This window comes from Carassius carassius, chromosome 12 (genome assembly GCF_963082965.1).
Source record: "Carassius carassius chromosome 12, fCarCar2.1, whole genome shotgun sequence".
Taxonomy (NCBI): domain Eukaryota; kingdom Metazoa; phylum Chordata; class Actinopteri; order Cypriniformes; family Cyprinidae; genus Carassius; species Carassius carassius.
In genome coordinates, this window is record NC_081766.1 from 7,142,679 (window position 1) to 7,162,137 (window position 19,459).

Consider the following 19,459-nt stretch of genomic DNA (forward strand, 5'->3'; position numbering starts at 1 on the left):
GAGAATCTTATGGCATTTGAGACCACATACAGTTGCTTGTTTAGCACACAACCATCCTAAAATATAATTTGTCTGATGCCAGAAATGAGCTGATGAAGCAGAAAAGCACTGACAATACACCAGTCATCTAAGGGGAAATCCTACAGGAATATGTGAAGAATTCGGAATCAATCCTGAAAGTTCCTAAATTAATAGGACCAAATAAGAATAAATGGGGCAGGACTTGATCAATAACTGATTGAATCATGTAGAGTAAAGTAGCCATTCCATACAAGAATAGAGTCAGTCCTGAATGAGAGTACTGAAACAACTACTTGCCTCCTAAAACACCAGCTGCACCTGAAACTTAAGTGGCCATGATGACATAACATTTTTATGAAATATTACAAAGACAAACTTTTTTTTCTTTGAAATTTCATCCTTTGATGAATCTTAGAAAGCACAAATGGGACAATCTTCAAGTTCAAGTTCAAGTCTGTGTTATTGTCAATTCTTCCACATGTACAGTACATACATACAGAGAATCGAAATTGCGTTACTCTCAGACCCCCGGTGCACACAGATAACATTAAAGCCTAAAAATCTAGATCAAAATATAAAATGTAGATACAACTATACAATAAGGCAATGTTAAAAAAAGACATATAATTAAATTAAAAATAAAGTTAAATAAAGCAGCGCAAGGCAAAAGGCAGATAGAGTGCAAATCAATGAAGTGAACAACAGTGCAGATAAAAGATTATTTAGTGCAAAACAAAAGCTTATTAAGTCTGATTAAAGTGGCAAAGGGCTCAAGAGCAGTTATTTTATTTAACTAACTGATGAGGTAGTGGAATGATGTCAGTTCCATGAAGAAAGAGGTAGTGAGCAGACCAATGATGCACAAAGTGACTGGTGCATGTCATCGTATATTAGTGGGGGGGGGGGGGGGGGGGACAAGTTCGGGAGCGAGTTCAGCTTCCTGACAGCCTGGTGGATGAAGCTGTCCTTCAGTCTGCTGGCCTGGAGACTCCGCAGTCTCCTCCCTGATGATAGCAGGCTGAAGAATCTTCCAGGCCATGTTGAAGAAACTTCTTTACTAATATATTCACAACCCCTCTCTGTCTGATCTGAAGCAAAAATGTCTGGCAAGAATGTGTGTGAAGATGTAAGACGAGAACTAAACTTAATTTGCAGCTTAAATTTTTTTTTAATAGTTTTTCACCAACAAACACACTAAAATCAAACCAGGAAGCACCTGAAAGAGAGAAAATACCCCCAAGATGGTAAACGAGATGGGAAAATTGTTTTATCAATAAATCCTTTTTATAAAAATACAATTTGTTACAATACAATACAACTAATGTTTGTGTGTGCTGTGCATTTTTTGAGTATAGAGTATTGCCTTGTTAGCAGCATGCTTATTTCAAACTCCTTAGAGCTAACTAAAAACAAAAAGTACAGAAACAATGATTAACAAACGCCACTTTCTATTTGAGTTCCTGTCCACACACACACACATGCAATGGTCAGTTGTTTGAGGAGGTAAATTATCAGTTGGGGTCAGGACCTTTACCCTGCAGAAAAGAGAGCTATAGAAGGTGTGTGCATGTGTGTGTGTGTGTGTGTGAGAGATCCTACTTCATCTTATGCATGACCTGACACAAACATAAAGAGTGTGTACTTCCTGCAGCCCGTTTACTATGGCAACCACTCTGCCTTTTGCCCTTTGACTTTTAAGAGTGTCCTAAATAGGCCTTTGTTGATTTTGGGATTGTTTTCTCATCTCTTACACACACCTGCATTAGAAGAGATTGTGAAGTGAGAACTGATTGCTAAAGCGCTTGGTTCAGCTTTCCCCTGTTCACTGACTGAACCTAGCAATACTTGATGAATAGTGGAATCATTTGTTACAGGATAAAGATGATGCTACTGTATGTTTTTCTCCTCTTCACCCTGCAGAAAGGTAAGAATATGCAAACACTTGTCTGTCAGGAGCAAAGGAACAGGTAAAAGTGAGTTCATCACCTTGAAATAGACATAATTATTCTTAGTTCCTACAATTTTTTTTTTTTTTTTTTTTAGCATATTAGAATGATTTCTGAAGGATCTTCATGTGACACTGAAGATTGGAGTAATGGCTGGCTACATATAATTTGTATTATAATAATTTGTAGAATTATTTTACATACATCTTAAAATATATTCAAAAAGAAAACGCTTATTTAATTTTTTTTTATAATATTTGCCATTAATGTTTTTCTGTATTTTTTCATGAATATTGCATAACAACATTTTCTATGTGCCTTTTTCTAAGACCCCTCTAAGGAATTATTAGTGAACGATACCCAAATCTAAAATCAAAATCTTTATATTTTTCTATTTTAATATATTTTACAGTTATTTTAAGATTCAATATATATGGACAAAAATACTTTTACACTTTCAATATGAAACTGTAGCAACAATTTTACCCAAGTTCCTGAACCATTTTTTAAAGACTGATTAATTTGTATTGCATATATATATACTGTATTAATGTATGTATGTATGTATGTATGGGCGTTATTTTTAGATTTCTTGCTTAACTAAAAATATATAAACTATTTAGGTTAATTTGTAGTGAAACTGAATTTATGTTTCGGATTTTTCACAAAAATGTCTATGCTATGATGAATGTTATCATTACCTATGTTAAACAAACTAATTTACGACAAATTCTGTCTGCAGTTCATGGTACTGCTGTTTTCCGCCTATGTTTTCTGCCCAGAAACAAGTGACCTCAGTTCTGACGAGCTTTTGATTGGTGAGTTTCATTAACACAATCAAACAAATGCCCAAGAGTAAAATATACGTGAACTTTAACTATATTATATCTATAACATTTATTAAACCATATACACAATCGCTTTTCCTTAAATAGGTGTATGTTGTTGTTACGTTGCATACAGATTGTCTGGGTGAGCGGTTCACCTGGCTGTATGCTGTGTTTGATGACCTGCGCTCAGTGCTGGAGTTTGCGGTCAGTCTGCGGTGTGAGACCGGACTCTGTCCCGCGGATATTGAGAATCCCGGACGTTACTGTAGCACCGCAAACACCCGGGACGCTGCGCGCGCGCACATACAGCGCGCAGAAGCGGATGAAATTAGACTCAGGACGGGGTAGAAAGATTTTAAATGGATTTATTAACTTCACAGTGGAGTCCACACACACATAGGCTACTCATCGCGTGCTCTGACCCCTCTTTCTGTCTGTTAGCTGCATCTCTATGCAGTTGGAATATATACAGTATATTTATATTAAACTGCATATTTTTATACACAAATGCACACATATACAGTAAATATAATTTGATATACACTCACCTAAAGGATTATTAGGAACACCATACTAATACTGTGTTTGACCCCCTTTCGCCTTCAGAACTGCCTTAATTCTACGTGGCATTGATTCAACAAGGTGCTGAAAGCATTCGTTAGAAATGTTGGCCCATATTGATAGGATAGCATCTTGCAGTTGATGGAGATTTGTGGGATGCACATCCAGGGCACGAAGCTCCCGTTCCAACACATCCCAAAGATGCTCTATTGGGTTAAGATCTGGTGACTGTGGGGGCCATTTTAGTACAGTGAACTCATTGTCATGTTCAAGAAACCAATTTGAAATGATTTGAGCTTTGTGACATGGTGCATTATCCTGCTGGAAGTAGCCATCAAAGGATGGGTACATGGTGGTCATAAAGGGATGGACATGGTCAGAAACAATGCTCAGGTAGGCCCTGGCATTTAAACGATGCTCAATTGGCACTAAGGGGCCTAAAGTGTGCCAAGAAAACATCCCCCACACCATTACACCACCACCACCACCAGCCTGCACAGTGGTAACAAGGCATGATGGATCCATGTTGTCATTCTGTTTACGCCAAATTCTGACTCTACCATCTGAATATCTCAACAGAAATCGAGACTCATCAGACCAGGCAACAATTTTCCAGTCTTCAACTGTCCAATTTTGGTGAGCTTGTACAAATTGTAGCCTCTTTTTCCTATTTGTAGTGGAGATGAGTGGTACCCGGTGGGGTCTTCTGCTGTTGTAGCCCATCCGCCTCAAGGTTGTGCGTGTTGTGGCTTCACAAATGGATGTTTTTCCCTTTTCACACCATTCTTTGTAAACCCTAGAAATTGTTGTCCGTGAAAATCCCAGTAACTGAGCAGATTGTGAAATACTCAGACCGGCCCGTCTGGCACCAACAACCATGCCACGCTCAAAATTGCTTAAATCACCTTTCTTTCCCATTCTGACATTCAGTTTGGAGTTCAGGAGATTGTCTTGACCAGGATCCCACCCCTAAATGCATTGAAGCAACTGTCATGTGATTGGTTGATTAGATAATTGCATTAATGAGAAATTGAACAGGTGTTCCTAATAATCCTTTAGGTGAGTGTAAATGCATACATAAACCCACATGTGCAAGAACAATCTATAGTGAGATCAGAGGGCATTAATGTTTTTATTTACTTTCATTTTTCTTTTCCCGTCCTATTTTCTGGAAAGCTGAATAAATAAATTGTACAAATAAATGGAAAATTAAAATGAATGTGATTGTGTTGTCTTATCCACTGGAGATGTTCTCAGGAGCTAAGGGAGAGAAACTGCAGTCGGACGACATCATCTTATAACAACTACACCTGCAGCAGCCACAACTCCAGCTGTGGTACAGAAATATTTTCAAAACATTTTCATGACAGATGTTTGCTTTTCGTCAGCCTATTTCCCTCCACGAAAACCCAATAGCGTTTTTCCATTTCTTAAAATAAGGTCTGTGACCAAGAAACATTTATCATTTTAAATGTTTTGTTCATCATGATAATCTTAACAACAAAACTTTTAAGAATTTTGAAACCTTACTTCAATCGGCATATGTAAAAAGTGCAATGACTTGATAGAAATGCTAAAATGCATATTTTGTTTCTGGTTGTTGGCCTACCTATATTATTTATGTGTCATGATTAATGTATTAAGTGGAGAAAACAGTTAGTTGACCCCAATTCTGTATCTAAAATTTGCCTATATGTTGGATATCTGTGAGGAAGGATTCTGTCATTGTGACCGGACGGTTATAGACTGCATCAGCTTCAACCATCCAGTCACAAAACAGGTTGGAGGTAACCAACCAATCACATCACAGACAGGTACTGTAACAGTGTTAGATCGGAGCACAATCACCTTTCCCTTCCACGGATGAGATGAAGTGATGAGCTTTTCACAGTCTTAACAATAGAGTTATTACCAGTGGCACATTAAAGTGTTCAGAATCAGATAAATTTGTTACATGTCAGCATTTTCATCTGTTTTTTATGTTATTTCAGACTCGCCCTTTGTGACGGATCTACCTGATAATGACACCTATACTAGTTATATGGCCAATAGAGCAGGTGAGTCCATTTTGACCCACATTAGCTCTTAGTTTTATCTTTTTTAAATTTGTTATATTAGGATTTAGGTTTTTAAATATAATTTACATTCCTCTTTTACTCTGTTTTTCAGGAGTAAATGACGAACTGAATGAGACTTTGGGTAACTTCACCAATGAGATGCTGCTGTTCAACAGCTCTCAGAGCAGCAATATCCTGAGCACAAAGTATCCTGGGATATTTCAGTCAGGTAAAGCACTTCACTGAACTTATATTTAGACTCTTTTTTAGTCCAGAGGGTCATTTTCCCCTCATATTCCCCAGAAAACATCAGCCACCTTAAGACTTTATTTATCTAAGCTGAATTTCATCTTCAGGTCAAGAGGAAAGAGAAATGGACAGAAACTCAGAGAGAGGAAGTATAGTTGAGAGAGAGGAAGAGGAGGCCGTGGTAGGAATGTGCCGTTTACAGCTTGAGCTACAGCCTACAGCTTTGGATTTGAATTATTTATTATTATATTTATTATGAACTTTATTTCAGTTAACAAAAACAATTTATAATAGTTTTAATTGTCATTTTAGTTAACAAAAACAATACTGTTCTGAAAAGATATAGATATTTTTAAGAATGTTTTAACAGTTTTGATTTATATAATGAGGTTATAACTCAATGAGGACTAAAACTACAAAACAAAATCAAAGCTCTCGCATTCTTTTCTTCAAAAGAAGCTGGATGGAATAAGGTCACAATAATTCTAAATGATAAAAGTATTATAATAATATATAAATAAACATTTCATCTTTAAACCACTTTCTGTATTTAAACACACACAGTCCTAACTATACACCCCATACAACACCAACAACTCACACACAATCTGACCATCATTCATCTGAGGAGGACGAGGATGAGAGTGATGGAGACACACTTCAGTCAGCTGCAAGTGACACTTCAAAACCTGACACACACACACACACACACACACACACACACACACACACATCTGGTGCACATACTACAACTAATTACCTAAGAGGTATCGCTAAGCCGTATGTCAGCCCACCTTTACACATCACAACAGAGGAAAAGAGTGATGAGTCACCAGAGGAGAGAGAAGTAAAAAAAAACACCAACAGCTACCAATAAAATCACAGTAGCTGCATCCACTTTGGTGCAACATCCGTTTATGAAAGGAAGTGAGGACAAAGAGATATTGTTTGAAGACAGAGAGAAAAACAGTGAGGAAGATAAAGTGACTGACAGAGAGAGTGATTTAATAGTAAACACCCCAAACAAGTAATGAAAGCAGTGCAGAACATCCTGCTAGCTTTAGCACAACCAAACCGAAAACTCAACTCAAGCCAACACAAAACCATCTCCATCTCAAGAGGATGAAAGGCACGAGAAAGACCGTAAGGAAGATCTACAAAGTGATGAAGAAGAGGGTGAATCAGTGAAAACCCAAACCACCGTGATCCCATCCAGCGTCAGAGAGGCCAGTCCATCCACGTGGATCATTCCAGCGCTGTTCCTTAAACCTGCCGTTCACAGTGGATCACAGAGACCAACAGCTCACACAGCTGCACAACCAACTAAGAACCACAAGACCACATCTACGGTTCCTCTCAAACCCATCAGCACATAGACCACAACATCAGGCCACGTTGCTGTCGAAACTGCACTCCATCCCCAGAAACATCCCGTCCTGGATCGCTCACAGTCATTGACCTCTACAGCTCAGCAGGACTCTGCTGAAGAAGACGAGGAAGAGAAAGAGCCATCTGACAGCTCACAGGAATTGGAGAAAATCGGTAACTGTGACAATCCACTTCAGCAACTTTTTTATTATTATTAACTTTAAAAAACAATATGATCTAGCCAAACAGGACACATTTCTGGATCAACATCCTTGTATCAAGCAAACTGACCCTTTTCACAGTCTGTTATTTCCATTGTTATTTACATCATACTACGGTTTTATAACCAATTGTGGATTTTTTCTTTTGCTACTGGGGCAAATGGGAAAAAAATATATTATACTTCTGTTGTAGTTTCTCTTCACCACTCTTAAAGTTTATCCATTTACTATGAATGCTTCGAGTTCGAGAACCCTGGATATCTGAAAAGGGTCAAAACTTGTTCATTACCTACTAGTGAAATAAGAGGAAAATGATTGGTTTCTGATAACCTCGTTCCTAAAATCTAATTGGTTGATCGGTATGGTAATGTTGTAGCAGGATGTTCATCCAAGAACATGTCCTGCTTGGGTAACTTATGTTGAGCTATTCTCCAAACACTCTTGCACATACGTGTCTGTACTCAGGAGAAATCAGTGTGTGTGTGTGTGTGTGTGTGTTTGTGTGTTTCCCAGAGTCTCACCGGGTCCAGAGACCGGCGGCACTGCTCTTTGCCTGGTCTTTATTGGAGGCTGCTGGACTGTCAGATCTGCAGCAGCAGCAAGGTGACTCTGAAGGTGAGAAATATACAGAGAAATGGACAAAAACATACATATACATACATAAATGAAATAGCCTAAAATATGAGTGAATGTTTTTTTTTTTTTTTTGGTAGTATCTTATCTTAAATCCACGTCACTTCTGTTTTTCAGCACATCTGCACAATGCTGAAGCCAGTTGTAGTCCGATTACTTGTATTCATTCTGCACAAAGCCAAGCTACATTTACATTTATTCATTTAGCTGATGCTTTTATCCAGAGCGACTTACAATTCCTATATATGTCAGAGGTTGCACACCTCTGGAGCAACTAGGGGTTAAGTGTCTTGCTCAGGGACACATTGGTGTCTCACAGTGGATTTGAACCCAGGTCTCTCACACCAAAGGCATGTGTCTTATCCACTGCATCAACACCACCCCACTACAAGCTACAATTGCATTACGTTAATCTGTTAGTCTGACTTAACAAAACTGGCTGCTACTATTTCAGTCAGACTAAACTGTTTACATGATATTTAAAAAGACAAATGAAAGCTTTAGTGCAGCAATAATCAAACTTACATGCATGTAAACATATCTATATTGGATATAAGTAACAAATAGACTGAAATGATGAGAGATGCCAGAATCAAAGATGTGTGGTTGCATTAATTAGTGTGTGTGTGTTTGTTTGTAGAATGCAGCACTTCTTTCCTCCAGTACAGTGCATTTGGACAGGTGTTGAGGGACATGTCTGCTCTGGGAGAAATGCTGTACTGTCTGACCGGACGATTTCCACATATCAACACTACGGCTGCTACTGTGGACAGCAGGGGAAAGGAAACCCAGTGGACCAACTGGACTGGTCAGAACAACCTAACACACACATCTTCACTAGCAAAACTGCTGGCTTCAGTTAGGATAAGCAGTTATCAAAAGTTTGGGGTCAGTAAGATTTAATATTACGATTGTATATTAAGTATTTTTAATTAATACTTTTAAATAGCAAGGATGCATTAAGTTTATCAAATGTGACAGTAAAGACATTTATACTGTTTCAAAATATTTATATTTTAAATAAATACTTTGCATTCATAAAAGAATCCTGAAAAAATGTAAGTTTCCACAAATATATTAAGCAACACAGCTGTTTTTAACATGCTTTCTTGAGCACCAAATCAGCATATTAAAATGATTTCTGAAGGATCAAGGTGACATTGAAGACTGGAGTAATGCTGAATTTTCAGCTTTGCATAAATTTGATTTTTAATTATATTTAAGTACAAAATACTTATTTTAAATTGTAATATTCAAACTCCAAACCGTTTAACAATACTGAAATAAATGCAGCCTTGGTGAGCAGAAGAGACTTTCAAAAACATAAAAAAATTTAACCGACTCCAACCTTTGAATCTATCTATATATAGTATTCATAAAACATAAAATCCAGGATATGTGTTATAAAGAAATCAATCATTTCTTTTCAATCATTTAAGCACTCAAAAGGCTATTAAGATCTTAAGAAACACAAAATAAGTTGACTGGCTGTGTATATATACATGCACACACAGATAATTCAATTCAGTGAAGCTCTGGTGTATACCGACTGTCCTTGACGTGTCTCTGTGTCAGGTGCTGTTTTCTGCAGCAGTGCTGTTTGGAGCAGCTCAGTGTTCTGGGCTGCAGGAGAAACAGAAAACTCAATGCTCACATCAACTGCCACAAAGGAAAACCCAGATGTATTGCATTACACACACACGCATAATGCGCATGCAAAACAAAATAATTCAAAAATACAAAAATGATGAACATTTTCTTTGGAGGTAAGTTGTGTGTTAATGATTGTATCGTGTATATGTTGCAGGTTCAGGAGAGAGTCTGTGTGATTGACTGCAGTGCGTCTGCGATCGTTCGACTGCCGAGTGCATGGCAGCTTCACACTTCAGTCAGTCAGTCACCTCCTCGTGTTCTGGTCCCCGGCCACCATGCCACCGTAAGTCTCATTCTTCAGCACAATCAGCCAGTCAGGACTCCAGTGAGGAGAGCAATGAAATGACTGCAGCCCGGCCTCAAATGAACACACAAAACCAATCAAACACACACACATGTTCAGCCACACACACTTGCACTCAACATAAACCCCACACACAGCAAACCAGAGCAGGACATCAAAGAGGAGGAGGAAGAAGAGGAGGAGCCAGGAAAAGAAAAAGAAGAGGAGGAGGAAGAACAAGAAATAGAAGAAGATGAGGAAGAAGTATTGGAGCAATAGACTGAGGTGGTACTATAATTTAGATATTTTCAGGGAGCTCTCGATGATAGAGGAATCAAGTCAGAAAAGATGACACACACATTTAAGGAAAAGTTAAGCTCAGTCTGAACTCACTCAGTATCCAGCAGTCACACAAGATCATCCAAGATCTGCTGCTCCTCTTCTGCTGGTGTTTGACCTATTAAAAGGCTGTGCTGGATCATAAATTCCAGCAGTTTAATTTTTAATTATTGAATTTTTTATATTTTTATATATTTTTTTTATCTGATATATCTGATATGTAATAACAAAATAAATGCATTTTTTTTGTTTATGTAGAAATTGGTTTTATTCAATTTTGTATTCTTTGTCCTTCAGCTTAAACCTTTTTCAATACACTTTCAAGACATAATTTCTCATTTTTAAGTTATAAATCGAATATTTTTTTTAGCTTATTTAAAATAACAAAAATGTTTTTAAAAGTTTTAGTTTAAGTTAACAAAAAAAAACCATCTAGGTGAATCTCATGAAAAATATCAAGAAATGTCTGTCATATTTTACAAAAAAGAAAAGAAAAAAAAGAATAATTGCATAGAGTGAAAAAGAAGCCTGTTTGTAGAAACATTAAGATTTTATGAATGTTCCTCCAATTCTCAGTAGCCTACTGTAACCTAATGCAAAAAGTATTATTTTCAGCACTGTAATGGTAAATAAATTCAACATTATTTAAATACTATTTAAAAGTGTATTTGTTAAGTATAATTGTAAGTATACATCATGGCACTGATGTATTGATTTAATCTGATTTCACTTTGAAAAGAATCATGGCCTAAGTGTAGTAACTACTTAGTCTGTACTTAAATCCGCTGAGACTAAGTCAGGGAACCTTTCTTTGTTGTTGCACAGACTGATATTTAATTGACATTGTATAGTTGTGGTCAACCAACAAGTCTAACTTTACTGTATTTTTTACCCCCCCCCCCCCCCAACAACAAACAACAACAAACAACAACAACAGAAACATTAAAATACAAAATATTTATTAAGACTTTAAGATATCGTACATAAATTCTCATTGCACATTAATGTGGCGAACCTTGATATGGCTAATTAACACCTGGAGATTTCATGGTAACTTTTTTACTATCTGTAGCAACACTGCAGTGGTTCATACCATTACACATTTCTAATCTAGCCTGATGCATGAACACATATGCCTATCCTCTGGAATATCTTCACATGGAAGACTGCAAAACCATTTCTGTTCATACTGACACATCACCATCAACCTGAAACCTAACCTATTTTTCACTTCTCACCCAAAAAAACTGAAAAAAAGTTACAGTTACAGATAAAACAGAACTAAAGATAAGTTTCAGACAAACCATGTGATAAATGCTAAAGTACCGTAAAGTTCCATTGAGGATGAAAAAAAAAACCATACAGTGAATTACACTAAAAATGATCTTAGCAGTTAAAGTAAGACCCTTAACAAGATTTCCCTTCACTGATGTAAAAAAAAAAAAGTATATATATATATATATATATATAGTATCCCTTTGACATGCACACACAGACACACACACACACAAATCTCTAAAGGTGCATTACAGATGATGTTTCAGGGAAACAACACATTCCTATTTTATATTACACCAAAAATATATTGCATTAATCTAGATATTATTTAAGATTTTTGATTTCCACAGAAATAATGTTTCTGATTTCATCACAGCATTAAATAGTTTTTACGCATATTGTTGCAAAGCAACTTCTATTGAAATGCAGAAAGTTACCAAGAAAAATACACAACGGCCAAAGGTCAACTACTGACTATTTCCAGTCCACCAACATTTTGTCATTGAAATCCTTCCTTTCACACTTCAGACTTTCTTTAATAAACAAGACAGATCAGAATCAAGGCAGTTAATCTGCTATCTTATAGCCATCAACTTGTCTGACCTTTAAATACTTTCATTCTTTACCTTCTGTGCATACAAATCCCATAATGCAGTGCAAGTCTCTGGACACAAAAAGTTGGACCACTGAAACATTTCACAACCCCCAAAAATGGCAACAGCATTGCATCATCATTACAGAATCCATAATCAGCATACAAATGCACCCAATTTGTGTTCGCTCAGTTGGCGGTCCATCCACATAAACACATTCAGAAAACAAAGACAAGGCAATCATTTGACAACAAACCCCCAGAATCTATGAAAAGCACCTAAGGATCAACCAAAATGTCCTAAATGGTCCCGCACAGACATGTTCCTACCAGCTAAAATCAACTAAAATTGATCACAGCTCTCACTACAGGAAGCTCAAATGATGTGAAACATTTCCAGCAAAAGTATTTCAGCATCTTACAGTCACACATGTATTTTTTTTTGTCCAAGGTAAATGAATGAAGTCACCTGAAAAGCAAAAAAGCATTTCAACGTCCTTGTGGCTCTATTAAAAAAAAAAAAGTTGATGAATGCAGATCATCTTATCACTGATAATCCATATTTTCAGCTCCCGACTTTCTAGCAACTGTTCTGAGGTTTTAATTCAAGAAGGTTTTAGTTCCTGCCCTCAAAGAGAATTCACTTTCTGATTGGCGGCCATGTGTGGCCATAAAGGAAGTGCGTGGGTGGAGCTCTTTGGTGATGAAAAGCAAATGTTTTGGTTTCTCTATACAGTGAAGGCAAAATGGAGAGCATAGTGATCACTAAGAACTCTGGGTGAACAAAAGCCCCGTTGACATCCACAACACTGAAGTTAAAGGCTTACTGTAGAATAATAAAGACCTAAACTCACAAACGTTTGCACTGAAACATTGACTAAGCTATGCAAACAGAACACAAATAACACTCTGCATCTATCAGCAATCATTTCATCTAAAAGTATGTATATTTGTCAAAAATAGGCTATACTATACTTTGCGATACTATACACTATAATAATTTATATAGGCGAGATTTAAGTGAGCCGAAATCTATTCTATGTTCAAATTTCTCTGCTGATGATGGCTTAGAAATGAGAGTTAATGAATATAAACTAGCACTTAAGCTAATACTAGCAATTAAGTTCCCTTAATAAATTCAGAGCCAGTCATTTTCTAAATGACTCCTATGAAGCAATAGATTAAAAGGCTGAAGAATCAAGTGTTTAAAAGACTCTGTTTGATTCGTGGAGCTGCCGTTTAGTGCAAGAATCAAACTGAAAACCACACATATATGATTCACATGATTCTATAGAGCTGGTGTATGATTGGACAGCTGGTTGTAAAGCTCTGCGTGCTGGCTGGTGCAGAATGGAGGCATGAGCTGCCTGTCCAGTCTTTTTGCTGGACATGAATGTAAGCGACGTTCATAGTGAAAGGTGTCTAATGAAGATGAGTGGCTCAGATGAGTTTAAGGTCATAGGACCAAACAAAGTGTGATTAAGGTCAGTGGTCACATGTCAAGGTTGAGTCTGTGTGATACAGTTAAGGTGAAAGGTCATGGTTCAGTACACGCAGAGGTCAGGGAACTTCATTTCGTAGACTGGCACAGACTGGTACTGGGCGTGGCCTGACGTCACCGTCACAGTGCCCGATGGGCTCGGGGGAGGGCTGATTAGAGATGATTAGACAAAACAACCGATCCAATATCAGTTCACACTGAAAAATATTATTATAACAAGTAAATATTCTACTTTATGAGATGTCAACATACCGTATGGTGAGTTCAAATATCTGAGCCAAGCGATCGTGCAGCATATTGGCCTGAAAACACACACAGGAAGTTCAAATGCTATGTCAAGGGCCCCTAATTATCAAAACAAAATTATGCTTAATAACCCAATAATGTGTAATGCCATCATACATCTTAAAAAGAGATCTTTAATCAGGAAAAGTCAGAAATTGTTTAAGCAAACACCCATGTTTGTTGCACTTTGACAGGAAATGGTTTATTCAGTTCAGAGTTTGGTAGAGTGATATGTCTTACAAAAACTAAATGACCTATATCTAATATTATTATATACTGGCCAATTGAAAACTTTGGCATCATTGGTTTTGAAAGGTTGCATTAATTTGATCATAAATACAGTACAAGGATAATATTGTAAAATATTAAATAGTTAAAAATAAACGTTTTCTAGTTTAATACATTTTGCAATGTAATTTATTCGTGAGATGGCAAAGCTGAGTTTTCAGCAGTCAATAAATTCAGTCTTCAATGTCACATGATCCATCAAATATGCTGATTTGCTGCCCAAGAAAATGTCTTATTATCAATGTTAAAAATTGTTATACTGCCTAATATTTTTGTGGAAATCTACTGAATATAAAGTATAAAAGAGCATCATTTATTTGTACTAGTATCCATTTCTTTACTATCACCTTTGATCAATTTAATGCATCCTTGTTGAATAAAAGTTGTAATTTTCTTAAACAAAAAAATGACCACAAACTTTTAAACAATAGTGCATGTATGCCAATCCATGGATTTTTGGGCTAAAACTATAAAAAAAATCATCTGTTATCATATTGGCACAGTCTTGGTTTCCCCCAGTGTTTTAAAGGTAAACAAGCTGATTGGCAGAACACCTATGCTGTACCTTGGACTCGCAGTGGGCGGCAATCTCTTCAAACGGAGCCTTCTGGAACTTCTCCATCACCTGCCGTCTCCTCTCCCTCTCCTGTTCCTCCAGACCTGTGGTATCTGAGAGAGATGGAGCGACATCAGACGCTAGCACACAAAACACACACAGACACACACACACACTGAGCCGACTAATCCACACATACCGATGGCCTTCTTCAGGGTCTCAAATGTGATCTCCTCTGCAAGCTGAGACTACAGGATAAACACACAAAAATCTTCTTTAGTCTAATTCTTCATGATGAACAAATAAAGCATGTTTAAATTGTGCCCAGTGTACCTGATCAGGCAAGCTGTTGGAAAGGATGTCAACTTGGAGAGAAATAGTGTCGACAAAACTCTTCCTACGGGACAGTCGATCTTCATCTGTGGAACAGAAGTCACTGAAATAAATGGTGGAAGCTTTGAGACCTCAGATATTTCTGATCATGCACTGTTTTGATCTGGATAACTAAACCCAGTATTCGCATTTGTGATATATGGGTTCAATTCACCTCTGATTCAAGAAGGGAGGTGAATTTCCCAAAACCACCCAGTGTAATCTCACTGACAGCTCATGTTTAATGAACGTAATGTTGAGGCATAGTGGCAAGAAATCATTATTAAGCAGAAGTAAATGCAAATCATACAAACAAAAGCAGCAATCACAGCAGAACAGGTTTAAAAAAAAAATCATAAGTAAACGTGAGAGTTTCAGGGCAAGAGTGCTGACGACACATCAGAAGTAAACTCCATTTAAACATCTCATTTCAGGAAACAAATATATACACTCACATTCCATCAAGGCTGAACAAACTAACAGTTTTATATACAGTAAAAGTACACTTTTAAATTATATGTAATATATTTAAATATAAATTATATATTTGCAATTCATATTAATTAAAATCTCACAAATTCTTTGTAATAATAATAATAATATCTATTTATCGAATCAGCACTGGAATCTGTGACCAAATTTGTATGTAAAATAAACCCTCTACTCAGAGACTTTCTCTAGTTCAGCAGGTTAAAAAAGTGAGGTCCAAAAATTCCAATAAAATGTCAAATGATGCTTCATCAGCACTCTCCCTTTGACCCAAGCTACTGAACTATGAGCTCAAAGCGGTGTGTGTATTCTCTTTAACCTACCAGTAAAACCGTCCACACGACAGCAGCGTACAAAACACCAAACAGGACCAGTTTATCTCATTACACAATATACTGTACCTGCTGTATATTTCATCCCAATGCAGAAATTTATTTAACAACACATTCAGGAGCTACAGGAATTCTGTCACGGCTGCTACAGAGGAGAGAAAGTCTACATATGTAAGAAACTAAATACATATTTGTGCTATTCACTAAACTTTCTATTCAAACACACAGACAGGTGACCTCACTAACTCACTGATGGTACCTCTGGATGTCTGTCTGCATCTGTGCAGAATCTTTCCTACCGTGTAAAGGACTACAGTGCAAACACACAGACAGACAGAAGGCAACAGCAAATGAAGAGGGGGAAATTCATACGTGACAAGCAATGATCTTCAGGAAGTTAGTATTAACAGTAAAACTACTATTTTAGAGGTTTAGAGGGACTTGGTGATTCAGTTTAGCACCAGTTCTTGGCTGGAATACACTACATGACAGATTTTAAAACACTTGCCAACTTTGTAAGTGGATACAGAGAAAAACTGGGCATCATACACTAAAAAAAAACTGAGGATCAAACACTACAAGACTTTCTTAACATAAACTCATACAGAAACTTGTTTGGTTTCTAGGATATGCATGACAAATGAAAACTATCTGTATTAAAATCAGCTCAAAATATCAAACGTCATATACTCTGACTGGATGGAATCAAATTTGTCACTTCTGCCCTAAATCTGCAGGCTGGCTATGACTTTCAGCTACTAGACATACAGGTGGCAGATCAGGCCACAAATATGGGCAAAAGATGTGTAGTGTATTGCAGCTTTAAGTAAGTTTAAGTGCTTAAAGACAGCACAAAATAGCATTAACAACCATTTTATTTTTATAATGTGGCATATTTTCATCTGAAATGAAATATTCAATGAAAAAAAAAAAACAGGACAAGAATTTTTTTCTCCACTTTGATATTATTGAACAGGGAAATGCTATTTATTTATTAAATACTATTAATTAATAGAATAATTGCCTAATCAGCAAAAAAAGTAATTTCATAGGCAGAAAACGATTTAATATTTTTATTTTAAAAAAAGTTACAAAAAATGTAATGTCAGTGTAGGGTTAATTAGCAGCTTGTAATGTTGCTGCTTAAGATTTAATCTTTAATATTAAATTAAATCAGATAATGTTAGATTTTTTTGTACAGCACAGCATAGTGTTTACCTGTAACCTGCGGTATGTATGGTATGGCCAGTCTCTCTACGTTATATCCAGGTACAGACAGAGCTTCTGCCAGATCAGCCGTCTGAAAATACAAACCAACGTCGTCCCGGTCTAAAGAGTCTGGGAACCTGATCCACACACACAAACATACAGATACACACAAGGAAAGACACCTGGGATGAGTTATGGCATTGTTATTATACATAAATAAAATCAACAGATTCAAGCTATGGCTGAAAATTAAAAGGTTTAAAAAAGGGTTGCATTTAAAATAAAGGCTAAAGTAAATTCAAGAATCACAACATTATAATGAACAGCATAAAAAAATTGAATTATTTTGTGTCCAGCTAAAGATTACATTTAAGCATTTAAGCGTTTTAAAAGATGAACTTTAAGTGAGTGTTAGATGAAGCCAAAGGTAAGCATAATTATTTATCCCATATCAATTGATATCAATAAATAAATAAAAAAAACTCTAATTTTAGCTGATTACTGACTTTCTTCTTAAGTACAAACACATTCACAGAAATACTCACACACACTTCTCTCTGAAGACATGTTCTGGCAGAAGGTGCGGAGCATCTAGATTTCTCATCTCAATCACCTGACAGGAAGAAAAGGATTTACAGGATGTTGTATATATGTGTGTGCCATAAGCATGTGCGCACACTTACCTTGCTGACGTGTTGGCAGAAAGGGGGATTTGCAATCATCTGACTGAGGAAGTTGAGGTATGCGGCGACCAGTGCCATGATTCCACAGCGAATAAACATTGGCATGTTCTCCTCATTGGCCAGTGCCATATCCTTCAGCCAAACAAAACAGAGTTTAGCATAACAAATAGGAAATCTTGGACAAATTGCTTCTCCTAAGTCTCTTTGGATTCAAGCGTCTGCTAAATGAAGAAATGTCAGTGTAGGTGAGCATACCTGCAGGGCAATGGACAGGCGCATGAGATCAATCACCACCTCCTCATTGGCCAGTTCAATAGTGATCAATGCCAGAGCTGTGAAAAGCAGCTCAAAATTCTTCTGCACATTATCTTCCTCCTTACAGCCCAAATAGATGTGTCTGTATAGCTGCTGCCCGTGCTGGAGGGAAAGAGATCAACAGTTTAAGGGCTGCGGCTCCATGTGTGTGTGGTTGTGATGTCCGTATGTGTTTATGAAGTCCTGTACCTTTTTCATGAAGACCACATCCTGTTTGGAGATTTTTTCTCTCTTGATCTTCAGAGCGGCTACATTAGGAATAATCCTGCACACAAACACAAAGGAAATTGTTCAGTAAGCGTTTCTTGAGGCAGATGCATCAGAACACACATTCTCACCTAAAAGTGATGAAAAAAAAAAAAAAGATATATATATATATATATATATATATACTGTATATATATATATATATATATATATATATATATATATATATATATATATATATATATATATATATATATATATCGTTTTTTTTTTCTTTTTTTTTCATAAATACTATAACAGTATATCAATAAAAAATTAAACTGGTCATGTCAATCAAGTAAATCTTTTAATTGTGACTGATCTCATAATTCTTTCAAGGAGTAGTTTACGCAAAAATTGTGAAATGCAGTATATAGCATTATAGTGATACAGATTAAATTCATGATACATTTATGATGCTTTTGTGTACTTTTTGAAGTTTGACCTCATCCACATTTGCTTTCTTAAAAAAAAAGTATGGTCTATAAAAGAAAGATCACAATACTGACTTTTAAAACAACATTAAGTAAATAAAATGTTCATGTTAAAAAAAAGATTTTCAACATACAAAGAATGCAAAAAAGAAGGTAAACAGCCCATCTGGGTTTGATGTATAAATAACCCAAAAAAACGATTAATACTCATAAACGCTTACAGGAATCATGACACTTGTGCAGCAGCTCCTTTAATTAGGTTTTACAAATCCCACAGAACATAATGAAAGAGTAATATGTCAAATTGAATAAATGCATTTACAGCATTAAAAACAGTGTTAAATCATTTAATTAATTGCATGTGTGAACGCATGATCTTTTGACAGTCCTAGTTTTCACACATTCACTTTAAGGTGTTAAGTGTGCATTCATACCGGATCCCTCTGAGTTTGGCTCTGTTGTCATGCCGATCAATGATGTTGTGCAGAATTTCCAAGACGAGCTGCCGGAGTTCACTGTCTTCCATTAAAGAGATGGAGCATAACGGCTCCAGAAACGACACGGGCAGGCCAGCACACATCGTTTTACACTTAAACCCTGACGTAACCTACACACACACAAACACACACACACAGAAAGAATCCATCAGTTATGAACAGCACCACCACTATAGTACATTGTCACACTAGTAACACCTGAAAAGTTGCCCTGTCTGAAA

At 36.6% G+C, this 19,459-nt stretch overlaps 1 protein-coding gene and 1 pseudogene across 5 annotated transcripts in view; one reads left to right on the forward strand and one right to left on the reverse strand.

Moving 5' to 3' along the window:
- Positions 1 to 1,902: 1,902 nt before the first annotated feature.
- Positions 1,903 to 10,274, forward strand: LOC132155388 (uncharacterized; annotated as a pseudogene).
- Positions 10,275 to 12,980: 2,706 nt separating this feature from the next.
- The window catches only part of LOC132154592 (protein EFR3 homolog A-like), a 31,578-nt gene continuing 25,099 nt past the window's right edge, over positions 12,981 to 19,459 (reverse strand). For 2 of the 5 annotated variants that reach the window (XM_059563218.1, XM_059563216.1), the window contains 11 exons: positions 19,176 to 19,348; positions 18,251 to 18,326; positions 18,002 to 18,163; positions 17,747 to 17,878; positions 17,609 to 17,676; positions 17,073 to 17,200; positions 14,995 to 15,080; positions 14,861 to 14,909; positions 14,671 to 14,774; positions 13,785 to 13,834; positions 12,981 to 13,681 (listed from right to left, as the gene is read on the reverse strand). In XM_059563218.1, the coding sequence (XP_059419201.1) occupies positions 13,576 to 13,681; positions 13,785 to 13,834; positions 14,671 to 14,774; positions 14,861 to 14,909; positions 14,995 to 15,080; positions 17,073 to 17,200; positions 17,609 to 17,676; positions 17,747 to 17,878; positions 18,002 to 18,163; positions 18,251 to 18,326; positions 19,176 to 19,348 (1,134 nt within the window). In that variant the 3' untranslated portion in view covers positions 12,981 to 13,575. The other 3 variants (XM_059563217.1, XR_009437172.1, XM_059563219.1) reach the window with 3 other exon arrangements.